The 13,684-nt window shown below is 37.2% G+C and overlaps 2 protein-coding genes and 1 non-coding gene across 4 annotated transcripts; 2 read left to right on the forward strand and 1 right to left on the reverse strand.

The window, feature by feature from the left end:
* Positions 1-189: 189 nt before the first annotated feature.
* On the reverse strand, positions 190-270 carry TRNAL-CAG (transfer RNA leucine (anticodon CAG)). The gene has a single exon. It is a non-coding gene; the product is annotated as a tRNA-Leu (tRNA).
* Positions 271-2,364: 2,094 nt separating this feature from the next.
* On the forward strand, positions 2,365-8,597 carry LOC137953061 (uncharacterized). 2 transcript variants are annotated; one of them, XM_068800260.1, is made up of 9 exons: positions 2,365-2,602; positions 3,511-3,563; positions 5,143-6,459; positions 6,650-6,738; positions 6,977-7,079; positions 7,165-7,269; positions 7,487-7,598; positions 7,695-7,874; positions 8,097-8,597. In XM_068800260.1, exons 1-9 carry the CDS (start codon positions 2,410-2,412, stop codon positions 8,249-8,251), a joined length of 2,307 nt encoding a protein of 768 aa, XP_068656361.1. In that variant the 5' UTR covers positions 2,365-2,409; the 3' UTR covers positions 8,252-8,597. The 2 variants fall into 2 exon arrangements, with proteins under 2 accessions (XP_068656361.1, XP_068656370.1); XM_068800269.1 differs by having other exon boundaries at positions 5,152-6,459.
* A 4,010-nt stretch (positions 8,598-12,607) lies between these two features.
* LOC137949464 (uncharacterized) lies at positions 12,608-13,258 on the forward strand. Its single transcript, XM_068795514.1, has one exon. The coding sequence runs from the start codon at positions 12,608-12,610 to the stop codon at positions 13,256-13,258; it is 651 nt and encodes a 216-aa protein (XP_068651615.1).
* Positions 13,259-13,684: the final 426 nt, after the last annotated feature.

Below are 13,684 nucleotides of genomic sequence, written 5' to 3' on the forward strand. Positions count from 1 at the left end.
GGACAATTTTTTACCTCCTGAATCTTGAAACCAGGTCTAGCTAGCAAGTGTAGAAACCCTGATACAAAAACAGGATTATTGACCCAAATACAAAATCGCAATCCCTCTCGAGTTCTTTAAAACGTGGGGGCTAGGGCAAGCTCCTCCAATTTGTCAAAATTGAAAGAGTTTCGTTAAAAAAATGTATTTTGTCAAGAATGGGATTCGAACCCATGCCCTTTCGGACCAGTACCTGAAACTGGCGCCTTAGACCAACTCGGCCATCTTGACTTTGTTATTCCATCTTAAAAATTTATAATTAATTTAACTTTATTTAAAATTTCTTGAAAAAACCCTATGATTGCAAAATTGTATTCCACTTGTGAAATAAAAATTTGATGATAGTGGTCTAATATTAATGCCAATCCGACCATAGCAAATTAAGTTTTCCTTATTAAGATACTATGGTTCCATGAAAGAAAAATATTTGAAAGCTGTGTAGGGATCTTTGTGGCCCATGCAAAGCATCTAATTCTTTACATGTAAACATATTTTAGACAACATTGTTAGAGATGGTGCTCGTAACATTACTAGCAATTGTCAGAATGAGGATAGATCTTTGGGTTTTAGGGAAGAGCTAAATTATCTTGATAAAACAAACTATGAAAAATTGCACCAGTTCTTAACTCAAGTAAGGAACATGTAGTATTCACCAATTTTAATGGCCATCTAATGATAGACATAATGCAATTAGTATTGAGTTACTTAAAACTTTGATTCAAGATTCAATTATAAAGTGAATTTTATTCAAGCAAAAACAAGAATAAAATAACAAAGCAAACCTAAACAATGAGAGATTGGTGAGAGACTCTGTTTAGCCAAGGAACCGGCTAAGTAATTAGCTGATCTGGAAACATTGAGTCAAAAAAATCAAAATATTTACTCTATTCATAATTTTCATTAAAAAAAAAAATCCTCTGGTGCAAGGAGGGGATGAAGAAGATGAACAACCATGAGTCACCTCGAATGTGTAACTTGCAACCAAGTCTGTCCAAGAAGGGTGATGCCACGGAGAAGGGTGTGAAACTTGGCTGAAGTTGAATCTGAGAAAAGATTCAAGTGTCCCATGTAACTCTTTTTAATTGACGAAATTTCAAAGTTGGAATTGCCACCTAATATATCCATTATCCTGACCATGAAGTATAACTGAGTACCAAAAGAGAACTCTAACAAAGACAAATTTTCTTGAATAAACATTATTAAAAAAATGTAGAAATATATAAATCATCAAAAAATAAAAAAATAAACCTAGATTGTTGATAAAATATTTTTAATTTTTTTTACCAAATATTTTTGCCAAAAGCTCAAAAGAAGTCAAATGCATGCATAAGGTGAGTTGAAAAGTACTTTGCCTTCCAACTCTTAAATAAATAACTTAGTTTTTATCACTAAAATGTAATTCATATCTTCTTTGAAAATCAAGGATATCAATTTTTTTCGATTATTCAATTTTTTCAACCCTTTATAAAAAAACATAATGGACATGGAATAAAAAAACTTACTCCCGTATATAGTTTGGTAATTTTACCTGTTTACTTGTCTGCCCGTTCATCAAACAAAATATAATCAATAATATCTATGTCATTTACTGATTACCGATTATGTAAAAGTGTTATTGTAATTTTTTTGCAACCTATGTGGGGAATACCTTATTGTGCATACTATTATACGACTTAGACATTATAAAGATGTTGTAATAATTTTAAATTTTAAATAAATTTATTTTTTTATATTTGACTAATTTTATTTAATTATCACTTTATCTATTTACTTGGGCAATAACCAGACAAATAAAATGGAATAAGAATAAACATTTACAAGTGACACTTTTTAGTTCAAGAAAAATATTAAAAATATAAAAATTTGAAATTTAAAATTCTTAAAAATTGTAAAATAATTTTATTACCTTTGATTTGATGATTTCATTCCACTCTAATTATTTAGTTAAAAATTTCAACTAAATCAAGGTCAACATGATGACAAATAACCATCTTACTTACAGGGCTTGAAACTCATACCCTTTTTTATTTTAAAAAAAATAACTTGAAGAATATATATTATAAAGTGTAAAAAAATTAATAATTTGTTAGCTCTAATGAACTCCAGCTTGGTTTAGTACCCCGCGTGCGAGCCGATTAAGCCGGCTCCCGAAGCCGGCCACCCTACGAGGCGGAAACTTCTTCTATTATCAGAAGTCGAAAGTGGACTCTAGAATGGGATCAGTTCGTAATTTTACAAAACCTGAGGGTATTGTCGCAAAAGGCATATTCTACGATTCCCTCGATGGCCGATGATTATTTGTCCCTGACCTCGTCCAGTCTTTCCATAGAGGCTTCCCGGCATACCAAACCCTTCTCTGCGAAATCTTTCATGTCCATCTCGCCCACCGACGCTCAGGAAACGTTGCCGTCGTCATCTCGAGCTCCGCTCCACAACTCTTTCTCTACTAATGGCCTCTTGCAATCCCAGCACTCAGACTCTGTCGTTGATGCCGACTCCAACGACAGATCAGTGCAGATCCCTGCATCAGAGTCTGAGGCCGGATTATCTCCGAGAAATTCCGGTGAGTTCTTTTTATTGGTCTCCTCAATTGTGAGAATATATGCCCCCTGTTGTAATCAACAATCTTTTTTGGGTTTTCATTTTCGAACGCTGCTTTCTTTAGTTTACAAATTTTGGGAATTCCGCCCGTCTTTGTGTCTTTTTCTTTAGTTAGTGAAATTTCTGAACGTTCTGCGACGGATCTTGCCAGCTGTAAGTTTCTTGTGTTTTACTATAACAGGAGCGGAATGTCTGTGATAGAGGGACGTGGGGAAGTCGTTGCATATTCCGGGATAAATAGTTATGCAATAGTTTAATAGTAAATACAAGAATACGGTGGACAAGCTTTTTGTGTGTTCTTTTTGTGTTTTCTTCCTTTATTTTCAATAAAATAAAATAAAATAATAAAAAAGTGCCTATGGACTGATTCAAGCGAGATAAATTGATTAAAAATCGAGGAAACATGAAAATGCAGAATCAAAAGAAGGGAAACTTAAAGAATGAAAATCGGTTGGGAAATTATAGATGACAACCTGCAGTAAGTGGAATACTAGAAATCATGACATTTCAGATTTCTGAGGCAGCACATCCACCTGAAGGCTTGTTCTCGGTTTTTGGATGTTATTGCTTTATGAGGCTTTCAGAAAGATTTGTTTTAATTTTGACACCCCTTACCCGGTTGAGATGAGCCAAATGCCTCCTGCTAGAAACCCTCCCATATGGCCATTGAGTTTATAGCCCAATCCACATGCAGAAAGTATTATAACGAACTGAGATTCATTGATGGCTGAAACTATGATGTGTTACTCAAAAAAAAAAAAAAAAGAACTATGATGTGCATGTCTATTAGTCATAAGATCTACTTGCTCAAGTTAGGTAGGTGTGGTGCCTCTTTGTCTCTTGCTTCATAATGAAGTTACTTTTTTATAGGTGCAATGGCTGCAGCAGCATCAAATATTAGTCGGTCTCAGTCATCCAAGAAAGTAAGTCTGTTAGGGTTCCTTGTCTTTTAATTTGAACTTCTTATCTGCTTCATCTGCTTGCATTTGTTTGTCACCGACTCATTTGAGATAAATTTGCTAGATATTCAGTTGTATAACCCAAGTAGAAAATTGTATTACATATGCTCATTCTGAATTATTTGAACAATAAGAACTAGGAAATAATGTTTTATTTTAATGATTGAATATGCATATTGGAACAAGTAATACTTTTTTAGCACATTACTGGTGCTCATGAATGTTGAAAATAGAATGGTGAAAATGATAAAAAATGGAGATTATGTGATTCAAGGATATTCAGTTGGCTGTGTAACTGTACAACTGCAGTGTTCTATAACCAAACGTGAATTATCTTCAGATTGTCTGTAGCCAAGGTTGAAATGTCTTACAGATAGTCTGTAGCCCAGCTCGAATTATCTTCAGATAGTCTGTAAGTAAATACTAACAAAATAACGAATCAAAGTTTGAGGTGAGATTTTTCCTAAAAAATCATAGCAGTGAATGATAAAGATGTTGACTAAGTATGGCATTTGTCAATCATTCTAGGCCCTCCTTCAGCAAGTTTGTGAAAAATTGGCAGTTGAAATTTATTGACAGCCAAGAGGCTGGGCAAAAGACATAAAAGGCTAAGCTTGAGGAGCATAGATCATAACAACAAAAGATTGATGATGAACCCCAACTTTGGCAAGTCTGTCTGCCAAATCATTGACAGATCTGTTTACCAAGACAACTTACTGAGCCAGTTATTCAATTGGACTGGTGTTTTTTAGTAGGTCATTGAATTAAAATGTGAATTTTCATGTCACTTGTAGAACCAGTTTAAATGGAATCAGGTATTTGCTTTTAATCCAGTCAGACTAAAACTTGAAATATTTCATTGTCACCCAAAGTTAAGACATATTGAATGTGCGAGTGGCTCATTGAGATGTGGTAGAGCTGATGCTGCATGGCATTGTTTTTGGGATGCTACAAATAAACTTTTTAGCGGTTTTATGGGGTCTGAACCATGATCTTCACAGTTTCTGTTGCCAGCACGAGAAATTAAATGATTGGAGAAAACAGATGTTAAGAGTGGTTTTGTGAGCAGACAACATAGAGGTAAATAAGGAATTACGCCAATCCAAAGACTGTCTGTGTGTTTTACACTATTTTCTGTCTACTCATGCAGTCTTTGAGTCCCACAGGACACTAAACTTCGTGAGGCCTAAAGCTGATTCAATTGAGTCAGTTGGTTCTACTTGGCGCCAGTTGCTATTTAAATCCATGAAATGAACCTCTAAAAATGCAAGAACTTGTGATACAAAAGTCTTGGTAAAGTCATTTTGCAAGAAAATTGGTTTTAGAGCTGCCACTCCTGCTTTGCCGTGATCTTCAACGTTTTGTCTACAAGTAGCTTTTGTAAATGTGAACCACAGATGTGTCATATGGGAAGTGCAGCTGGCTATAGAACTTGAATTCATTGCATTTTTTTCTTTGCTCACGAATTATATTTTTTTCCTTTGCATTCAAGCACATCTCTGGATTTCTTTTTGTTTGTGTTTCCTGACTTTACAATTGCTAGTTGCACCAGATGAATGGTATGGGGGCTGGGAACAGTAAGAAAGATTCAAAAGGCCAAATGCATGGCTCCCCTTCCCACTCTCAGATGGCTGGTCGTGGAGGGTTGTCCTCTCAGATTGGATCTGATCAATCTAAACCTGCTCATATCAGCGGGAAGCAATGTGGAAGCACAGGTGCATCATTTGATGAGCGAGCACACTCAGCATCTGGCAGTATCACTATGCACTCTACACCTAGGAAAAACCAGATGGTGAACGCAAATCACTTACTAAACTTTCACTATGATCCCATCTCCCGTCCGCAATCGAGGCTTCTTCCTCCAAGAAAACCAAAGAAAATACAGCCATATAATAAAGATCTTTTCCTTCAGGCAAACTTCAAATTTGTCGTTCTAGATTCAGGCAATCAGATAACTGAGTCAAAAGATCCAGATAAAATGTTACAATGGGAAGATGTTGTTTGTGTAAGATACTCGACACCATTGCCAGTGCAATGCCCCATTTGCTTGGAAAGCCCTCTTTGTCCACAGATAACATCTTGTGGTCATATTTTTTGTTTCCCATGCATTTTGCGGTATTTGTTGATGGCTGATGATTCTAAAGGGGAATCATGGAGAAAATGCCCTCTTTGCTTCACAATGATATCTGCGAAGGATTTGTACACGATCTATATTGATCAGGTCAAGCATTATAGTATTGGAGATGAAGTGCAATTCACACTGCTAACTCGTGCCAGAGATTCATTAGTTCCTTCTCAAAAAGATGAAAATAGCTCTGAAGTTATATGTCATTCCTTTTCTAAATTCATTTTAACATCAGATGTGGAGCTATCTATCAGTGAAGCTCAATTGGAGCTCCATGATTGGTTGGTTAAAGCTGATTCTGGGCTGGTTGAAGACTTGGAGCAGCTTCCGTATGTTTGTGCAGCTGTAGAACAACTGGAGCAGAGAAAAAAGTATTGGACTGAACATCAGGCTCTTACTAGCATGCCTTCAAAAAACCATGTTTATCCCAGCAAAGCCTGCAAAGGTGAATCTAATGTTTCAGCAGGTGATGCATCTTATGCAAGGGCTGAGGCAATAAATTCCGAAGTATTTGGACCACAGGGAGGGAGATCAGCATTTGGTGACAAGGACGAATCACAAAGCTTGGATGTTACATCTTTGAAAACATTGGTTGGAGAGGAATCCGCATTGTCTCCTAATTATGTGCTTGAAACATCCGTTGGCTCAGAGGTACTCTCAGTTGGAGACATGAAAAGCTCACAAAAACATTCAAATGGTGACAAAGATGTGAAGGACTTGTACACTTTTTACCAGGTGCCTACTAATTTATGTGTTACTTTCACTGATTTAAATGTCAAATCATTTTAAGTAATATTTTTCTTAAGATAGACAAGTCTGTCTTGTCAGTCGACTTTGAGTTTTCTTCTTCTGAACTGAATGTTTCCAATATTTCTATAAACAAAAACCTGTGGATGTTCACTTTGCTGATGCTTTACTATTGCAGGCAATTGATGGTCAACATATCATTCTTCATCCGTTAAACATGAATTGTCTTCTCCATCATTACAGGAATCCTGATCTGCTGCCGTCTAGGTTAATCCATTTCTTTAAATGCTGTGAAAACATAAATAGTACTAGTTGAAAACAAATTTTTGTCTTAATACACATTGAAAACTGTTGTTTGAAAAAAAAATGAATTGATTTTTGTCAAGATAGATGCCATGATGAAAGCTGTCATTAAGTACAAATGAATATATTGGTCTTGTATTTTATCTTCTTCCTTTCACCGGGGCCCATACACAGGATCACTGACTATGTATCAAAATTGCAGAATTAATGGTAAAATTTTGCAGTTGGAGGCATTATCTCTTTCAGAAACAGTGAGAAAGCGATTTCGTTTTCTAAGCCACTTTTCCTTGACAACTACACTTCAGGTACTTACAAGGCTTTGCTTGGCCATTGAAACATGGTATACTTCTTGTTTATTAGAATTCACTGATCTCCAAGAAACACCTGCAGCTCTGTGAAATTGATATGAGTAATATCTTGCCTCCTGATGCTTTAGCACCATTCATGGACGACATCAAGAAGCGCCAAAATCAAAGGAAGCGTCTTGCTAAGAAGGTACTTTTTCATTTCAAAACTGGGCCTTTTGTCACATGGGGGGTTGTATACTGTGAGCTTTTGAATTCAAGTCTCATTAGGTTGGAGGTTGTGTGTGTTTTTCTGTGTAATCAACTCTCAAAAAAAATAAAAAAAATGAAGAAGCTAGGAGTGCCTTCCTTTTTTGCATTTTTATGGATTCTAGAAACTTTTGCTGACCAAACTCCTTCATTGTCAGGAAAACAAAGAGAAAGTAAGAGCTGAAGCGACTGCCATGAATGCAGTGCCCATACCACCTTCTGTGAGCCACTCCAATAATAGTGCAATCTTCTCCATTGATGATTTTGAAGGTGATAGATGTTTCATTTCTACTGCTATACGAGTTCTGTTTTAAAATTTTTTGTTATGGTGTGAAGTCTAATAATCTCTTTTTGCTCCATGACCAGCATTAGGAAGTCCTCCTGTATCATCAACTAGTCCCCCAGTTGTTGGAGAAAGAAAACTGTTCTCCAGTGTCACTCGGCTTGGTTTTGCCGCTGCGCATGACTCTCCTTCTCTGAGAGCAGAAGAATCCTCTGAAACCTCAAGAAGCATGGAAGCAACAGCTGAGGCCACTGCTGCAACAGGTAAGCTCATTGTTGCATCTCATCTTCCAAAAGTAAAGCTCTCAACTAGTGCAGTTATGTATGGCTGTTGTACGTGCTGGTAATGTAGCTGATATGAATTGAAGCTTGTTTCACGGTACAACGAAATTAAAAGAAAAAAAAAACTTTACAGCTTGTTGTCCAGTGAAGAAATCAGCACGTCGATTTGTTGTTATCACTGAAATAACATTTGCTTCTGTACAGGTCCGAGGGGTCCCAATATCCTGTCATTTGCTAATATCATATCTACATCAAAAGCTCCAAGCACACCTGATGCTGCTATAGCGCATGGATTTGGAAAGAAGGGAAAGAAACCAAATAAGATTTTGTTGTCTACGGCTGGTGGTCGCCGCTACTGAAAGTCTAGCAGTGAGCAGTTTCTTCATTTAGTTTGTAAAAAAACCATCTCACCATGTGTATCAGTATGCATATTTTTCTTCGTAGAACTAAAAAGAAAAAATTAAGTTACACCTCCAAATATTTTGCAGCCTATGTTTCCTTTCTTTGCCAAATTTGGTGGTTTGTTTGCAGGAAGCAAAAGGAATTGTTGTCTCACCTTCAATTGCTAAGTCAGAATGTATATATTTTTTTCTCCGCAAATAATCCTCTAGAATATTGTCTTGTTCTATGCACTTTGAACCAAGATGTGCCAAACTGTCCTTTGCAGCCCGTTCTTAACTCCATAGGTTCTGAGTCTGCACTATGAGGTGGTCATTTTCTCTTCTGAAGTAATTGTCTTAACTATTCAGCTTGATTATGATCAAATCTTCCCTTTTTAGGAATAGACTGGATGGTTAATTTTATTGACAAAGAAGGTGGTGCATCTCCTGCAATTAGCAGCATGAATGTATCTTTGGATTCAGTTGGTAGCACAGCTCAAGTTTTTTTTCTTATTAAGAGGACTGCTTGGAGAGAGTTCTATTTGTGTCTCAGTTCAAATCTCAATTGCTACCAAGCTCTATGGATGTGGCGAATTCCTGGTAGGTGTACAACCGGATCAAGCAGAGCCCGAGCCTTGGCAGCGCCACCCCTCCCTAAATCTTAGATTTTAAAAACGGAAGGAGGTGCCTCCTCCCCCTCTCTTTACTGTGATTGGGACTGCCCCTCTTCCATCGTCCCATAGAAGGGGAAAAAATAGAAGAATAAAAAAAGATGAAGAAACAAATGGAAAAGAAGAGGAAGAAGCTTACAAGCATACCAGTTCCAACGTTTCTCTCTCTCTCTTCACTCTTCGTTACAAATAATAGCATTTTGGTAAAACCATGTAATTTTGAGTCGATTGGCAAGTCATCAAACCGAGTTGATCTAAGCCCACGTCTGGCTTTCTCGAGTGAGCAAGCTCTACTTTGGAGGTTGATCTTGGGGAGGAGTCCAGGCTTGATTCAATGCCACACCTAGAACTCCCTGACCAGTTTGATAGTCCAGGCTCGACCCAGTTCGAGCTCGGGCTTGTAGTAAACTCCTTCACCAGAACGAGATGAGGACGAGCCTTACCTATCTCGGCTAGAAATTATGTACAAGGACGAGCTTATAGTATCTTATATTTTAAACTTAGGCTTTCATTCTCATTTCCTATGCATCTCCATTATTTTAATTTTTTTCACGTTTCTAATTGTTTTTTAAGCAAATTTTTATGTAATTCTTATTAATTTCAGTAAATATTTCTGATGTGTTATTTATGTTTTCTTTAGTGTTGCTTATTCACTTAGTTAAAAGAGCATACGGAGGAAAAGTCAATGTGAGAATGCCCGAATGAAACAATGAAAAGAACAATATAATTTTACAACTTAAAAGAGTACTGTGTGTATTTTTCTTAATGTTCTGCATGAAATAAGTGATAATGGAAAAAATTACAGTTAAAAGTGGCATTAGCTCGACCCAGTTCGAGCTCGGGCTTCTAGTAAACTACGAGCCTTACCTATCTGGGTCAGAAATTATGTATGATTAAGAGGCAAAGTTATGAAATTATCAATAATTAATTCCTTGATTATCATTAATAAGTCAAAATATCCAAACGTTACCGCACAAGGTGGCAATGCTTTCCATCGATTTGTTTGCCTGAGGAGCAGTGAAGTAAAAGATCAAAAGATAGACGTTTCACTAATCCGAGATTCTGATGTTCGTTTATTTCGAGGAATGTTGGAGAAGATAAACCTCCAGCGTGAATGGCGGGGACTTTTTATTTTTATTTCAAGGAGATTTCTTATTGGCTCCGGGCTTCTTTTTCTGAAATTACACTCTTCCATTTTAGAATTGGGATTTTAGAATTTCTTCGTATCTTCTAGCTTCTACGTTCTGATTTGTTGCTTTGCAAGAATTTTCATTTATGTTTTTTCTTCGTGGCGAATTTTGATTTGGGACTAGGCAAGTCTCCAGCTTTGGATTTTATGTTTACTTTTTCCGTTCTCCTTATTTACTATTCGGACCAGGAACTTGGGTTTTTTCTCTTCTTTGCTAGCTTTTCTGGTGCACGATGGAATGCCACCCTCAACTGCATAACTTGTCCTCTGTTATTGACCGTCCAGTTTTGTTTTTAGGACTGATAATTCAGTACCCTTGATGTTTTCTGGTTTTTCGTGTAATCATTATCGTCATCATTGTCATTATTTTGTGTAAAGATATTGAACGTAAAGCTATCTTCAAGATCATTATGCACATGTTTTCTTCTGTTGCAGGATTGGTTTTACCTGCTTTATAATGTCTGAAGATTAGTCACCAGCTTGATCTTTCTTCTTGAAAATTTGCAGTGTCAAATGGATCGTGACCTATAATTTGCGGTAAACAACGTCTTCAGTATCCTGACTTGGTCATTACGTGCTTTCTGTGTCCTTCGAAAATTTGTAACGATCAGAAAGATGGATTATTAGGTAGAAAGACATTGAGGTCTATGATTCTTTCATAATTTTCTGAAATGTTCTATCCAGTTGAAGCTCAATATGTTGAATGAGAGTCTGTTTGACATTTTCTGTTGTGGGAGTTATAAACTTTTCATTGTGAGCCGATCCAAGTTCAGTTTGCCATGTAAAAGTTGGTTTCCTGGCTTAGATGTGAAGAGGAGAACACAACAGGGATGGACGGGATTAAAGTAAAAGCTCTCAAATATAAAGAAGCTGCTGAGCAGAAGATTAGAAGCAAGGATTATGTGGGTGCCTGGGATATGATGCACAAAGCAATACAGCATTTCCCTGATCTAGAAAATGCTTCTCAAATCTTATCAGTTTGTAATATTCTGTGAGCTTCTGAAATGGTGCTTCCAGGCCGTCAACTAGACTGATATTGGGTTCTCCAGCTTCCCCCAACTTCCAGTAATGAGATTATAAGAGGTCAGCATCAAAAGCTCTCCTCCATCTTAGAAGCTGTGAAGAACAAATTTCCTGGCACTGAAACTGCACTAGGATACAGCACAGATTCATCTTCTGTTCTTCTTGATCAAGCGAAGCAATTGGAATTTGATTTAAAGAGAAATGCAGGTAGAAATGGTCTTGCTCATTTGAATTCAGAGGCGCAGAGGGTTGGAGAAATAATGGTAGAAGAGATGCTTTCTACTAGAAATAATACACAGACTCTAACATTAGGTAAAAGACTTATTGACGGTACTGATAGAAGCAATGAGACGTGTGTGCTCTCTGAGTTACCCTTGCAGATATCTAGAGACTTTGTTATGGATGGGCGAATAGATGATGTTATCAGATTAGCAGGGTCTGGTATATTACTTGAACCCAATGACAAAGGGGATAAAACCACAACCCAAGAAGTAACCACCCAAAAAAAAGCCTAAAAGAATTGGACATAAACCAAAAGAAAGTGAAGGAGCCCAAATATGTCATATTGTTTCAGATGTGGGTCCCCCTTTGCTTCCAAAGCCTGTGACCTCCAAGGCTGTAAATCCAGACTTTTATAATTTTGAAAATAACAGAAAGATAAATATGTTTGTTGTAGGTCAAGTTTGGGCTGCTTATGATAAAGATAGATTGCCTCGTCGGTGTGCTCGAATTGGTCAAGTTATTCCATTACCATTTAAAGCGTGTGTGACTTGGTTGAACCCAGATCCCGTCTCCAAGTGAAAAAAATGGTTTGATGCAGGCTTGCCTGTTCCTTCCGGACCCTTTTTTCTGGAAGGGAGTAGTAACATGGCGCCTTGCAACCATATGGTCATTTCTCATGTTGTTTCATATGGTTCAGGAAAAGAACTGTTAGAAATTTACCCCAAAAGCAGGATATTTGGGTAATCTATAGAAATTGGGACATAGAAGAATGGTGCTGCAACCCAGAGAGAAAGGAAGCCTGTGAATTTCAGATGGTGGAAATGGTGCTGCAACCCAGAGAAAAAGGAAGCCTGTGAATTTCAGATGGTGGAAATCCTTTTGAGTTACTCAAAGGCTGCAGGTGTAAAAGTTGCATACTTGGAGAAAGTAGAGGGTTTTAAAAGGCTTTATCACAGGTACACTAACAAGGAGAGTGAAGTCTGTTTCCAAATTCCTAGGAAAAAACTTTACATGTTTTCTCATAGTGTTCCTCCAGTTAGATATACTGGCCCACCTATGGATGGAGTAGTGGAAGGGATCCACTATCTGTGCCTGAGAATGTAGTTGCCAAAAATATTTCTCTTGCAGCCTCTGCTTCACGAGATGTGGTCCATCATGTTAATGAAAGTAATTGCATTGATCGAAACAACCCATATCTGGCTCCTCTAACAACCACTGCAATTGTTACTAATGGATCAGACCGCAAAGAACTTCTCTGAAGATCAAATATGGGCCATATCTGATGGTTCAGATGAGATGCCTCGGTTGTATGTCAAAGTAAACAATGTGAGTGTGCCAAGTAAGGTCTCCGTAACATATCTGGAACCTCATCCCATGCATCATGATGAAATTCAATGGGTAGAAGAAAATTTACCTTTAGTGTGTGGAATATTTAGAGCCAGTAGGGTAACTGTAGATTTGGAAATGTCAAAATTCTCTCACCTAGTGAAATGCGAGAGAAATGTAAAGAAATCTTTCTACAAAATTTATCCAAAAGAAGGTGAAGTATGGGCAGTATACCATAAGTGGCAGAAGAACTGGAAGCTTACAGATCATAAAAATTCTGAAATCCAGGTTGTTGAGATCCTTTCAGACTTTGTTGAGGAAGTTGGTGTGAGAATTAATGGCTGTGTGACATTCTTTCAGAGGCAACTGTATGAGGGTTTTCAACTGTCTAGGACGATTCCTAGAACAGAGATACTTAGTTTTTCTCACCACAGTCCTGCTTATAGCGAAACCGGAGTTGAAGCTTATGGGATCCCCAAAAGTTCATGGCACCTTGAAGCTGATTCACTGCCACTTCATTTTTATAAGAAGAGTTTTGAAGAATCAGTTATGTAGAGCTTAGCAGATATACAAATTCTTAGCATACCCAAAAAAAAAAAAAAAATAGTAGATATGCAGTTATCCTAAGATACAGCTAGCAATGTGTAAATAAGTTTCTTTTTCGAGCTAATTGACTGTTAATAGTATGTTGTTGGGTGTAAATCTCTGTATATTTTTTATATATGTATGTAAACATCAGTCACTAAAGAAGTTTATTTTGTTGTCACCCGATCTCCTGTAGCAAGTGGACCTCATTGGACAAAAGGGAATATGAACTTGTCATGTCTGTGGAGTTCCTTAATGACAGCACAGAGATGGAGACTAGGAATTTTCTTAACTCATTTACTTGGACATTGCAGGGCCTTGGCACCTCCAGCATCAAAAGCTACTCTGCTATATGGTAATACAGGAGAAGCATTGGGTTCTTTCAAAAACTAAATT

This window comes from Aristolochia californica, unplaced genomic scaffold (genome assembly GCF_029961685.1).
Source record: "Aristolochia californica isolate CCGP_79_NKW_82.1479 unplaced genomic scaffold, dmAriCali1.0.hap1 SCAF_1, whole genome shotgun sequence".
Lineage (NCBI taxonomy): Eukaryota > Viridiplantae > Streptophyta > Magnoliopsida > Piperales > Aristolochiaceae > Aristolochia > Aristolochia californica.